Source organism: Egretta garzetta, unplaced genomic scaffold (assembly GCF_000687185.1).
Source record: "Egretta garzetta isolate BGI_Z169 unplaced genomic scaffold, ASM68718v1 scaffold96, whole genome shotgun sequence".
Lineage (NCBI taxonomy): Eukaryota > Metazoa > Chordata > Aves > Pelecaniformes > Ardeidae > Egretta > Egretta garzetta.
The window spans coordinates 1867360-1881615 of record NW_009259965.1 but is presented as its reverse complement, the minus strand read 5'-3'; the positions used below and the strand labels follow the sequence as shown (position 1 = coordinate 1881615).

Below are 14256 nucleotides of genomic sequence, written 5' to 3'. Positions count from 1 at the left end.
AGGAATCAGATGTGGAAAATTACAACTATTTATAATTTAGTATTCCAGATGAATTGCTGCTCATCTTCAAACTGCGGCATGGTGATGCTTTGGGGAAGAAAAAAAAAAAAATTTATTTTAATTTTGTGAATACAGTGAACAATGGACATTTGCAGTATTTAATTTCTAATGCTCTTAAATATGCAAAATCACATAGAAGCCTAAGCATCCTTCTGAAGTATATCCAGTTAATGTGTGAGCAGATTCAGATTTGGAGGAAAACAGATTTGCTGGAAAAATAATCTACAGGAAAACTAGTTGGAATATGAGAGGGGTATTTTGGAGAAACCAAAGGCAAGAAGCCAAAGCCTCAACATGGTGAATGGGAAGCAACAAGTACTGGAAATGGCATCGGATGCTGCGGCTGTTCCAAAGAAGATGGTGAAAACACCACTTCAGTAAGCAGAAAACCGCTCAAAAGTTAAGGCAGCTACATTCCCATTCCCTATCACCAGTAAAATTTAGGCCATTTAGGACGAAAAATAAGCTCTGCTCTCACGGCAGGATGAGGAAATAAAAATGGAGAAAATTATTTGGATAAGAGTACAACAGAAAATTCTCTTTAATGGCCTTCTCAATGTGGGAAAAATTAAATTAAAAAAGAAAGAACTAGACATGGCTGAGAAACACATTAACCGGGAGTTGAATATGCCCAGTATTTTTGAAAATTAGGTCCTAATAAATATTCATGATAAACAATCTGTGCAGAATATAACTATGAATTGACCAAAGTTAAACGCTTATTCGGGAGACAGTTACATCTTGTCCAGGGTTTTTTGTTTAAAATGGATGTTACTGTTACCATTTTGAAACAAGACAACTGAATCATTTTTCCCTCTTTATTTCTAGGGAAAACTTGACAAGGCTGTTCCTCTGTATGAACTAGCGGTTGAAATTCGACAGAAGTCATTTGGCCCAAAACACCCTAGTGTAGCAACTGCTTTGGTAAATCTGGCTGTCCTTTATTGTCAGATGGTAAGTTTTTCATGTCTTACATGTTTATTATTCCTCTCTCAGGCTTTTTTTATGATTTGTACCTAAACGATACCAAAGAAACTTGATGACATTTAAAAGGGAAATTCCTTATAAGACTTGCAAATTCTTAGGTTCCAAAAGGACATTTGGCAAGCAAAATGTATGCAGGGAGCAGATAATTGCTGTGACCTGTATTTCACAAGAGCACTTGGGCTAACGCTCTTTAGATTATTCAAAATGCCCACATGCTGTTTAGAACCAGAGCTAGAGTACAGCCTTTTGAGCGATGTGGCAGTTACCACAGTATGATGGAACACAGCTCCACCACTGACACGGAGGGAAAAGCAATCCTTTGAAATTGATGTCCGTGAATGAAGAGTGCCCACCTTGATGAACTGCAACTCTGTGTAACTAAAAATCTGAGAAGGCTGTAGACTTTCTAGTCTACAACTAATATGAAATTCAAAGGAGATGCAAATCAGCTTACCGAATTCCTTCCTTAGCATCAATAGGAGTGAGCTGTAGATTGTTTTCTTGGTTTCTGTATTTCTGCAATCTGCGTATCTGATTTTAAACAGGCATTAAAGCTGCCTCAGGTAAAATTAAAGAGCATTTGGTAACTCAAAACTTTGAGGACTCAGATTTTTCAAAACTGCCTAGAAAGTCCAGACCCTAATTATTATAATATTAGTTGGAATTGCTTTTGCAAGTGCAAGCCAATTGCTTTGACAATCTCAATTATTATCCTCATCTGTCAACAGCATCAAGAACTCAGAATACCTTTTTGGTTAAACATGCATGATTTTGCATCTAGGATTTGTTGACCCTATGTTGGAAAAAAAAATAGCAAATGTAATACACAGCTGTAACAAACAATTTTCTACTACCCAAAGAAAAAACAGATTGAAGCTTTACCTCTTTATGAACGTGCACTAAAGATTTATGAGGACAGCTTTGGTCACATGCATCCTCGTGTGGGGGAAACTCTGAAAAACTTGGCTGTGCTAAGGTAAGATGATATGCTTTAGCCCTATAAATTACTGTAAAATTTATTGGATGAAACAAAACATCCTGGACTTGTGCACTTACTAGGAAAGTAGAGACCCTTAAGTACACTTTGTTGATAGCATGGTGTGCATTTCAATTTAAATGAATCGAGATACTTGTTTTATTTGCATGTTTCAACTTTGTCTTACTCTTCTCCAAAGCTATGAAGGGGGCGACTTTGAGAAGGCAGCTGAACTTTACAAGAGAGCTATGGAAATAAAAGAAGCAGAGACTTTGTTGATGGGTGGCAAAGCGACTTCTCGACACTCACTAAGTGGAGATACATTCAGCTTAAAAAGTGCGTTATCACCAAACGTTTTCCTGGAACATGGACAGAGGTGATGATACAAACCTGCTCAAAGAAAAGGCAGCCTCTATCGCTATTTTAAAGCAGGCATAAAATTATTAAGGCAAATTTTATTTTTCCTAGGATAATGTACTATTTTGGGACCGACACCTGTCTTCATGAATGACGGGGAAACAAATGCTTAAGCTTGAAATCCTTCCATGTTAACTTTGCAGACTGTACGGTACAAAGTGAGCTTCTTTCATGGCATATAGATACCCATATTAGTTACTAGCTCAAGTCATAGCTAATACCAAAAACGTGGATTTGAGACCTCTTCGCCTAAGTGCCAGGGTTATAACAATTTACATTGAACCAATTGTATATACTCTGTGGGGTAGTTCTTATTTCTGTGTTGCAATAGCCTGGCTTAGAGGATTTGTGTATTTTTGTTTTATCGATCCTTTCTGCCTTTTCAGAAGCTTTTAAAGTTGTTTCTAAAGAGAGAGCGATTTTGAAAAAGTCCAAATACTCTTCCACCCAGAGTTTTACCTGCAGGGTGATTCCAGCTTTAAGCAAACTTACATTCAAGGGACTTGTGCAAAAATAATTGGTTTCCTTGGGAAGCCAATATATCTAAATATATCATCATCTACAGTTAAAGCTGTTGTCAGATGCAGCTGTGTTCAGTAAAAATACTTCCAGCGAGGAATCAGAACGGAGATAATGGTGACCTGATTTCCTGTTGTTAACCCTTCAGCGATACTTTGGCTATTTAATCTCATTGCGTCTCTTAAAATACGAGAATGTTTGTATTAGCTGGAAAAACCCAGTGATGCAAAATAGTTTGCCATCAGATAAAGAGATGCTAATCAAATCTGCCTGCCTGTTGTATTTCTTAATACCCTAGTCAACTGGAACAATCAGTTTTAAGTCTGTTCTCATGCAATGCATAAATCCATGAATCAATTTAAATATGTACTAAAAAAAGACTTTTTACAAAGAATTGAATGTAAGTGAAAAATTAATTGAAACCTCTCTATAATGTTTCAGAGGCAACTGATATATTAGATCCAGTTTGAAAAATGCAAATGGCCTTTACCTCAAAGGGATACTTACCTTCCATACTATTTTTTCCCTTTTAGAATTAAGTTAAATATAACCCATTTCAGCCCTTGTTCTCATTAGAAGGAATTTAGTATTTTGATAAGGCTGTAACTTGGCAGAACAAACAGTATATAAAACTGATAGAACAAATGTACAACCCAAATTTGATTTTTAGATGAAGATTTAGTTGGAAAAAAAAATCAAAAATAGCTTTGAAGATACTGCAGTACAGCAACAAGAGTTGCTCTCTGGATATTTTCCTCTTACTTCAGAAAGTGTTGGGGTTTTTTTATCAGAGCTAGAGTTTTTCCACTGTATTCCAGCCACTTTGAAAATTTTTGAAAATTGGGAAGTTCTTCTCAGGATTGTTACCAAGTAAGGAGAGGGGTGAAAGGAAAACAAACAAACCAAACAAAAAAAACCAAAACCCTGAAACCTCAACCTTCTCCCCTTGTATGTGTTTCTGGTGCTTTTTCTTCTCAGACCTGGTAATTCCCTCCTCTAAAGGCAGTGTTACGAATTATGAGGTGTCTGGTCTAGCTTGTCACCTCTGTTCTGATTTTAACATGTATACATAATATGTGTATATAATATATAATGACATATCTTGCTCTCCTGTGTCGTTTTCCTTAATATTGCTAGCTTAAATAAGAAGCTACTTTCTAGACTTTCAGTGTTATATCAGACTTTTCCCATCTAGTGATTTCCAATTCTGAACTGTTGCCATTCTTCCCCTGAGTGACTTCTCTCCAATGTATTCATAGGTTGCAGGATGTTTTTTAGAAGAAAAGCAAGTCCCTAAAAAAATAGCAAACCCCCACCATCCCTGGTCCATTAGCAAAGACAGCCAGGAAACAATACGCTTAACCTGTCAAGCCAAAGAAAACCTTCTACAGAAAGTAAAACAGGATCACGAGTCATAAGCGGAGGGTCTTTGCAGGCCACAGGTTGGCCATAAACTGATGCAGCTATAATCATAGTGCTCTTAAGACAGTTGCTCATGTATTTGTAGTTGTACCTCACAGACATTAAAAGAGGGGAAAAAAAAAAAAAAAAGTAGTTTGTACATCTGGTGTGCGCCAAATAATCCTCCTATGTAGGAGAACTCCACCTCAAAACAAAGTCACCAGTTTCAATGGAGATTTAATCATATGGTCAGAATATCAACATCTCAGTAACGTTTATGATACACTGTAAAAACTAAAAGCTTCTTTTATAAGGTTGCCAAAGAAACAAAGCTGGACTAAACCATTGAAATATGCTTTAATTTGTTAGTTCATAACAAATGAGGTTGTAAATTTTCCAGTAGGTTGTATAGTCTAAGTAGATTATACTCCTAAATGTTTTTTCAAACTTAAAAAAAAAAAAATCCTTAAAAGTGCTTTTCTCAATGCTGTTTATTTTTAAATAATTTTAACCATTGGCACGTACAATCATCTTAATGTGCTTTCTAATTATTTGAAATTCTTCTTGTATATACAAGTTGAAAGTCTGAAAGTAACACGAGAACCATTTTGCATGCTCTGTAAGTGGGCATACAAAAGCGTATTAATTTGCTCATAAAACTGTACATGAAGTAAAATGGTAAACAGTTGCCTCGTGTAAAACTGTCAATCATGTGATAGCAGTCATGTCAGCCAAATAGTTCAGAGTCAAAGTTAACCGAGCTGTTGTAGACATGCATCAACCGTTTGCCTCAGGATCTCCAAAGCCAGGCATGTGCCTCACTTTCATTGTTCCCAACAGAATGGTAAAATCACAAAGAAATGTAAAACATGTAAATTGACACTTGGATCAAGCCAAAATAGGCTCAGGGACAGAGATTCAAGTACCTACCTTCTTAATGATCTCATTGTTCTATTTCCCATCCCTCTTTACAGCTCATTTTTAAAATCCGGTTTCTCCCAAACTGAACTCAACCCAAAAAAAACCCACTTCCACTTTACGGTATAATGCACCACACCCAAAACCTCCCTCATGAGCTTCAGAGATGATTTGTATGTGTATAACATAACCTAGTGTCAGCTGTGGAGGAAACACATTCTGAAGTTCGCAACCGTTGGTTAGAAATCAAACAATTTTTAACTAAGTATTCATTCAGCTGCCCTAAGGAACGGAAGCACCTCTACAGTATTACTCTCTTTTTACATGCTGGTTGTTACTGCAATTATTAGCTGGTTCCATCTTGGCTGCATCATGCTGTGAAAAGGTTTTTTGAACAGCCCAGTTAGAAATACTTTATTATACTGCAAAGGCTTAAAATTTATATTCTTCTAAGCCAAATCTAAATAATGATCGAGTTCTGGATCAGAGACCTACGGTAGTTAAAATATTTAAAGTTGATGCTTCCAGTGCTGTGGGATACTGGCTCTACGGGATGTGTACATTTACAGGTCGGTTCAACACGTGGTAATTTAAAAGGTGCTATGACTGCACTAGCATTATTTACAAGACAAATATAATAGCTCAGCTAAGTTTAGAGCATCTCAGTTTAGAAGCTTTCCTATGCAAACTCAGATTAAGTATATTCCTTAATACAGCCCATGTGATGGTGATGGATCAGAGTTACAGCTAAACTTTTAATCATGAACAAAAATACAACATTTAGATTTTCAAAGGGAGACACAAAATCTCCTGGTTTTCCAGTGTTGCTGGTAATTCTTACTGATTTTGTCATGAAAAGCATCTGCCAGCTGAAATAGTGGCATGCTAACATAATTATCTATTAACGACTTTGCCTTGTTGCAGCATACTCAAAGCATTATCACATACAAAACATACAGGCAGCTATTTAAGAACAAGCAGGAATAAAGCATTGATAAAACCAAGGAAGTTTAAAAAAAAAATTCCATCCCAGAGATATTTAAGGCAGATGAAAAGGCTGAAATGTTCTGTTTACTCAGAAAAAGTAGCCGCAGCACAATCCCTGCCAAGAATTTAACAGAGACCAGTGAACAACGAGTGCAAGTGCCTGGAAAATCAGAGCAGCAACATGAGTGAGGCACAATCATCTGCGCTTGACCTATTCGATCCGCTCCAGCAGATTTCATCCTTCACTTGGCCTATACCATGCACTGTTCTCATCACATGATATCGCGTATAAGGTGCTACGCCTGCTTTTGTTAGTTTATCCATCTCCTTTTATTCTCTACTGAACATCTGGACAGTAGCAATGCTGAGAAATAAAAATTTAAAGTACCACAACTCCCTATCTTAAGGATGTGAATAGACAACAGAATATAAACAAAGTCTGTTTCTTTCCTGCCCCTGTAACAGTTCCGTTTCATCAGAAATGTAAAGACAAGCTTCAGTAGAGATGGTGGTAGGGGGAAGAAGTCTGCTCTTCTCAAAATCCAATGTCAATCCAGACTCCAAAAGTTGTACTTAGTATTTGTTTTGCTACATGTTTCTCATTTTGGCCATGAGTTCTTCTAGGCTTTCTTCAGACTCTGCTACCGTTTCCTCAGTTATCAAATTCTCTTCCTATTAGGAATGGGAAGAAAATGTTGGCAATAAAAGCAGCAAACAAAAAACCCCACACAAATAAGCTTGATTGCCGATACACCACACCATTTTCCTAGAACCAAGCACTCAATTACAAGATTAGGCCTAAGTGATTTTAAGTTTCAGTTGTAGACTATTCTGATGAGGAGTTAGAATGCTCTGGCCGCAATACATACAGATTCTGTGTTCCCCAGGTACACTAATTGGTCTTTGACTACATAGAGCTTTTACAAGATAAATACAGTAAAAACTAATTAGTCACCGAAGTATCAACTGAGAAATTCACATTTTCCTTCCCCCAATACATTAATTCCTATCACCTCAAAACTACAGTCACAAGAGCATCCATACATAAAGAAATACATTTCACAGAAATGCAGAACTGGGCTATAGAAGGCACTAAATCAGATGTACTGAGGTCCAGTTTCACTGGAATTGTTCAAGAGGGAATTTCATTCCAGGTTTAAAGGGTAACCAAACTGGCTGGTATTATAAATTTAGTCTACAACATGTATTTCAAAAAATCATAAAGAATAAATGTATTACCTTGTTTGGGATAGTATATGCTACAGTAATTCCTTCAGGAAGCTCAGGTACTGGGCCAGATGCAGCCTTCAGCTCATCTTCTGAGATTTCTGCTACTAATTCGATGCCTTTGCATTAAAAGGAATCAAGAACTCCATTAAAAGTTAGAAGAAAAAGTTCTTTAATCACTGTGCTATCGCAGTAAGAAGAAAACGGCAGCTACTTTTCCAAAATGGAAAAAATTGAAAAGCAGAAAGGCCTTTGATTTCAACTACTTCATTCCATTATCAATACAAAGTATTTTCCCTTTAAAATATATGAAAAGGTTCTATACAGGTAGCTTATGGACAAGAATGGCACTCTCCTATAGGACTTCCTTGTCCTTACCATTTACATCTTACTGTGAGGACACTACTCCCAATGGTAAACTAGATTATTTTCTATGTCATGTAATAACCAGAATGTAAATATCCATTCTTGGAATGGTGATATAAAACACGCTTACCATTCCTTAAGGCAATTCCTTCTAATTTAAAGCCCTCAGAGGAATATAAAAATCAGCACAGTGGTTACGGAAATGACAAATGCTCTTTAGTTACATATATAAAAGGAACACACAGTGAATGCATCTTCTCACATCTTTCATATTGTCAGATCATCTTCTGAGAAAGTTTTTTATTCAAACAGTGGTTACATTTTGAGCCTAAAACCTGCACATTACACTAAAAATACACCATGAAGTTGTGGTAACACTACTGTCAAAACCTGTGAAAAGCCAGCAGTAACTACACAGTGTAAGTTACAAAAAATAGGAACCATAAGAAGTCTATGTACCCTACGGTGTGTTCACCCAAAACAAAGACTTGAATCTCAGTACTGGGAACATCATTTAGTCTCCAGCTGATTACTTACCCCAGTCATTGTCTTCGTGTACTATTTCTTCTTCCTGTTCAATTACTTCTTCTTTTGGTTGTGCAGCTTCTTTTTTCTGAAGGAAAAACACAAAAAGATAAAAACCATAATATATATATATGTAATAGTCCGGTTTTCAACAACAGCAAAGAAGATCAAATCTAATATTGACACTTGTTTTAAGATACACGGTATTTAGGTACCTGTAAGATAACTCTAGAGTACTGTATTTTTAGAAATGCATGCAACCATCTGAAGACAAGGCTGCTGAAAACTGGAGTAGCAATGAAACCAAAACCACAAAACATTTTTACCTTGTAATTTTCTTGCTGTTTTCTGCAATTTTGGTCACTACATTGTGGATTTGGCTTCATAGACATAGTTGGAAAGAAATCCTGCATCGCATTGTAACCAAGGTAATAACTCACAGTACCAAAATTTAACAGGTATCTAGAAACAAAACCAAAGAAAGCAGGCCCTTATATACAGGTGCAAACCTAAAAAATCAGTTGCTCAGTGAATAATTTTTCCTCAAAGAACTTTCAGAATACACTTTCACACTAGTGAAGTTGTCAAGAATTACTGTAATGGTTTTAAAATAAGCTGTAGTCACCTGACAAAATGTCAAATGCGAGCATGTTTAAATGTAAGAATAAAAAAATGTGCACGTGTGTATGCAATAAGCAAAATTCTTAGGAAAACTTGGGAGACATTTTCTTACCCCTGAAAAGTTCTATTAAAAATAGCAGCTCCAAAGTAAACACACCAGTGATTCAAGCAATGTGTATTTCAGCCCTGTCCAATGATGCCAATACCTTTAGGAAACAGGCCACAAATGTATAAAAAGAACCAGACCTGCCATCATGAAATGTTCCTTCAGGTTTCTTTCTCTTATTGTGCTATACATGGAATATCAACAATTCAGTCACTTACTTCAGGACATTTTGTACAAGGATTCCTGCCACAACGCCCATAGTTGTAGGAAGACTAGCTGCACAAACTCCTTCTCGTTTTAATGTTTTCTCATCAATATTTGCAGCAACTACAAGTGGAGGAGCACACTGAGGGGAAATAAAAAAATTAAGTTTAAAAAAAGTATTAAAAAAACCCCATAGATCAAAGTTTTAAGCTACTCCATCAGCTGTGCTGGGATCACATTTACTAGCCAGCTAATCTTTGTATTCCCAGTCCTGCTTTAAAAGACAAAAATGAGAAGTTCAGTAGAGCACTGCATACCGCAAAACAAGCAGATTCACCAGGTATGATCAGCTGTATGTGTCCCGACACTGCATTTTCACTCACTCCAGATTCCATCCAGATCTGTCCAAGTTCATTGCAGGCCTTATAAACACAGAAAACACACACATCAGCACTGCAGAATTTTAATGAAAAAAAAAAACAAAACCACAAACAAAACCCAAACCACCAGCCCCGAAAACGTTGTAAATTGAGAGCAATTAAACACATTGATTTTTCCGCTTCAAGACAAAAAGGCTATGATCAGAAAAAGGAACATGAAAAGGCAGAATAGAAATTGTTTATCAAAGGACAAATTAAAGCTGTCCTCCCTTTGTGCTTTCCTGACAACCCAAGGTTTTTGAAGAAATACAGGCATTCGCAATCCCGTTACTAGCACACTACAGAATCTAATTGCACAAACCACTGTTAGAGGCATGGATACAATGTATCTGTGTACCTTCAGCGCATGCAATTTATGGATCAAGTTAGCTGAAAGTTAATAGAAAATTGCATTTGGCATATACTCTACATTGGCTGCTACCATAAATAAAACCAGTTTGATTAGGTAGACAGCCTTAAGACATTTTTAGTACACAAAAAGTCATACAAAGTATACAATCAGCTATACACAGTCTTTAAAAAGTCTGTAAGATTTAACATACCAGGCTTTGGTAATAAGCTTCATATAAACAGGGTAATTTGGAAATACTGATAGAGCTAATGACACTTAACTCTTTCACTAACCATTAGGTGCTAGTAATTTAAAAGACTACAGCTGTATTTGTTCACATAAAATATGAACTGGGCAGAAGCTCAGATTCTGTTTCCTTAAACCAAGGAGGAAATTTCTTGGAAGATTCTTGATAAGTTTCTGTCTTTTCTCTGGTCCCCACAATTCCTAACAAAGGAGGAAATAGAATTCCACAAGCTCATGCCTTTGACGGCCTTACTGTGTTAATTGCCATGCGAGCTTCAAAGTTGTCCACGCAGCTTAGAACGAGATCAACAGGTTTCCCTTCCTCTAGAGCGCCGTTACTGAAATAAGTATCAGAAGTTTGCATGAACTTTGCTGCAACAAAATACCAACATGGCACTCAACATGCTGCTTTAGAGTAGAGAAGCACATGGGAAGTGTATTTCTAACAAAACTTGTGCAAACGCAGAACAGCATACAACTGGCGTCTTAGATCTACTGTAGAAACAACAGCATGCTGAGGCTGGGATTTAAATATATGGGCATTTTACATTAAAAGAAGTTTTATATAGTATACACTCACAGTACAAAGTATTGGAGAATTGTATCTTTGTACAACATAACTACAAACAGGAAAAGTTATTTTGGAACTTCTCTGTGAGATCCACTAATTATTTTCGTTCTTCATTCTATAAAGCATACCTGAAACTACTCCGGAGCAGTCAAAATATGATCTGATCTGTTTTCTGTAATGGGAAAAGCCTGTAAGACCTGCAGCTTTGGTTGGAAATCTAAAGATGCGCTAATACAAAGCATAGCTATGTAACAGTAGAAAGAAATGCCAACTCTAGAGAAAAGTTCTAGGCAGAAATGTCCCATATATATATTTCCCATTGGTTTTCCATTGGAAGTCATTAAATTGAAAAAAAACCCACAACAATAAAAATGTGAGACTGTATTTATAGCCACACACCAGCAGAAAGTGAGAGATTTTACCTTATTCTATCCATGAAATGTTCAAAGTTGTCCAGTGTTGTGATGTTGTAGTTATGTACTTCAAACTGAACATCAGGATTAATATTCCTTATGGAGGAAATAATGAGTCAACGTTAATAAATACAATGATAACTTGCATTCTACTCCCTAACTTCACAAGTGTGGCTACTGTCTTAAGCTTCCAGTCTGAAGTCTAGAATACACTCATATTTGTCAAAAATTCACAGATTAGATGAGAAGAGAAAAATCACAACATAGCGAAGTGGTATAGTTTATACTTAACTTCTGAGCAAAATTAGCTATACTTAAAAAGTAGACTTATATTAAAGTTTTGACCGGTACAAAAATGCCCTTAAAAGTATCAATCATTCCCACAACTATTTTATACTCAAATTCCAAATTAGATCATGCTACTTTGCAAGTGATTAAGAACGAAACTGCAGTTTTCTGGAGCAGCATCCTGGGTAAATAGATTTTGATACCCACTTCTCTAAGTTATACCTCAAAGTATGCTCTGCTGCTTGCACTTTACTTAATCCAGCTTGATGAGGTTGGAAGAAGAGCCTGTTCATGTTTGCCAATTCCACTTTGTCATAATCAAACAGAAGCAGCTATAATAAAGATTGAGTTGACATATGTGAATCTCCAAGGACTCTGCAACTGGAGCACTGTGGCAAGGCATTTTAAACAACAAAACTCATTCTAAAACCAACAACCTCCCGAACTGAACACCCTGCCCGGCAGTCCCATTCAGTTCACATAGAAAAGTTACCAATATTAACTGCAATCTGTTCATTTGATCATTTTGATAACTAAGAATATTCAACAGATTATCTATACGAATACTATCAACTCTGTTATCACATTCCTACTTGCTGTAATGGCATTAACTAGAAATGTGCAATTTCTTTCACTTGTCTTGGCATGTAGTTGTTCAAAAACATACATGGACCTGTTGATTATTATAAATTCTGAATCAACCGTCCAATGTCCTTTTCTATGCCCAAGATGCTGGTCTTCAAGAAATGCTCCTTCAGAGGCAGGGGGAATAAACTTTGTGATAAAAAATTGCATCACCTCTGTACTAAAAAAGTTCTTAAAAGTTCCAAGAGTAAATGGTCAGGCTTTGTATGGAAATACAAACATCTAAGCCATTCCCCAAATTCCTCCTTTAAAGAAAAATCCTATTTATTAACTCTGGAGGTTCTTGTTATCTATACGCACATCAAATTATTTTTAACTACTGCTAAATTTTTAGCTCTAAGTCTGCCACATGATGAACTAATGTTTGTGATAAAAATATCTGTTTGACATCTACCGTATTTCAAGTTCATGAATATCAACTTGTTCTCATAATGTAAGACTTAATCTCCTATGCGAGTTACTCCCTCCTTTTTTTTTACTTTGGTTTCCTTTTGCAATAATCCAGTATGAAGGTTAGATAGATGGGCACCCAAACAAGACTCACCCACATGATACAGGATTAAACCCTAAGTAAATTAAGCCCTAAGTAAATCAATTTTACTAGCATAAGAAAAATACAGACTCGTCATTTGCAATGTTTACGCAAGTGCTGTCCTTGAGTGCTTTCTTCATAATACTTTTTTATTTGGGCAAAATCAACTGAGTGAAATCGAATCTAACTCTTTATGAAGATGACTGGTCCATCTACTATAACGACGTAGAAGAAGAAAACTCTCATTACCTTACCAATGCCACACCTTGTCAACATCTCAGCAGTCACACTGCCAACTCCACCTACACCTACTACTGCAACTGTAAAGGTACGGATTTTCTGTAGAAAGAAATAAATACAGATCAGTATATCAAAAGTGGTCCTCGCAGGGAAAAAATGCAAAGCTATTTTAATGCAGACAGAATCCTACCTCATAGTCTTTGACAATTCCCATTCTTTTTAAAGCCATCAAGCGACTACGGAGAAAAACAGCAACGTTATACAGAAAACGCTCTCTACATTTCTAATAGCAATTTTGCTTTTCAGATATTTAAAATCACTTCTGCTTTAGAAATAAGCCCTCCAAGCACCAAACTCAAGCCTGCTGTTTTCACTGCAGCTGTGACTGCCAGCTAGATACAGTCTAACTGAGATAGTAGATGCTTTCCTATTAGCAACAGCAACAGAGTACAAACCCTGCAGAAACTCGTACTTATTCAGTTGGTATGAGTAACATTAATCAAATCAGGAGGACCCATAGTTATTTTCATAAATGAATCCCTGATTTACAGAATGAAAGCCTACACTTTTTTCTGTAATGACCCATATGGCGGCAGGCCCATGAAGACTCTTCCACTGTTTTCTGATCAATTTGATTAGATTAACTCCAACATAACATTTAAAAAAAAAAAAAAAAAAAAAAAGAGAGAGAATATCAGGTTCTGAGGATAACTGGCAGAATTTTAAAGTAACATTTTATCCTGCTATTGGATTTTTTCATTGAAAGCATTGATGAAAGTACAAGTATCAACTTGTATTAAAACAACTGCCACAAAGAAATGGCCTCAAGTTGCACCAGGGGAGGTTTAGATTGGACATTAGGAAAAATTTCTTCACAGAAAAGGTTGTCAAGCATTGGAACAGGCTGCCCAGGGAAGTGGTCGAGTCTCCATCCCTGGACGTATTTAAAAGACAGGTAGATGTGGTGCTTAGGGACATGGTTTAGTGGTGGGACGGCAGCGTTAGGTTAACAGTTGGACTTGATGACCTTAAAGGTCTTTTCCAACCTAAACGATTCTAATTCATCCTGAAAAAAAGACCCCCGTGAGATTTCCAGAAGTGCTGAGCGTTAGAAGTGGTCCCAGATGCTCAAGATGTCTCTAAACCAAATTCTAAATAGGTATGTTAGATGAATAAGACCTCATGTAATACCAACACCTGTCCTACAGCAACTTCGCGGAAAAACTGCCCAAGTTT

General features: G+C 36.6%; 2 protein-coding genes across 3 annotated transcripts in view; one reads left to right on the top strand and one right to left on the bottom strand.

The window, feature by feature from the left end:
* The window catches only part of NPHP3 (nephrocystin 3), a 29116-nt gene extending 25233 nt beyond the window's left edge, over positions 1-3883 (top strand). Inside the window, exons 26-28 of the mRNA XM_009640209.2 lie at positions 889-1014; positions 1908-2023; positions 2223-3883. Coding sequence (XP_009638504.1) covers positions 889-1014; positions 1908-2023; positions 2223-2403 — 423 coding nt within the window. The 3' untranslated portion in view covers positions 2404-3883. The remainder of the gene's footprint in view (positions 1-888; positions 1015-1907; positions 2024-2222) is intronic.
* UBA5 (ubiquitin like modifier activating enzyme 5) lies at positions 3733-13611 on the bottom strand. 2 transcript variants are annotated; one of them, XM_009640184.2, is made up of 11 exons: positions 13211-13611; positions 13030-13119; positions 11826-11935; positions 11325-11411; positions 10585-10669; positions 9632-9736; positions 9329-9456; positions 8710-8845; positions 8396-8471; positions 7505-7611; positions 3733-6937 (listed from the first exon to the last, which is right to left on the bottom strand). In XM_009640184.2, the coding sequence occupies exons 1-11, from the start codon at positions 13247-13249 to the stop codon at positions 6854-6856; spliced, it is 1047 nt and encodes a 348-aa protein (XP_009638479.1). In that variant the 5' UTR covers positions 13250-13611; the 3' UTR covers positions 3733-6853. The 2 variants fall into 2 exon arrangements, with proteins under 2 accessions (XP_009638479.1, XP_035751588.1); XM_035895695.1 differs by lacking the exon at positions 13211-13611 and having other exon boundaries at positions 13035-13102.
* Positions 13612-14256: the final 645 nt, after the last annotated feature.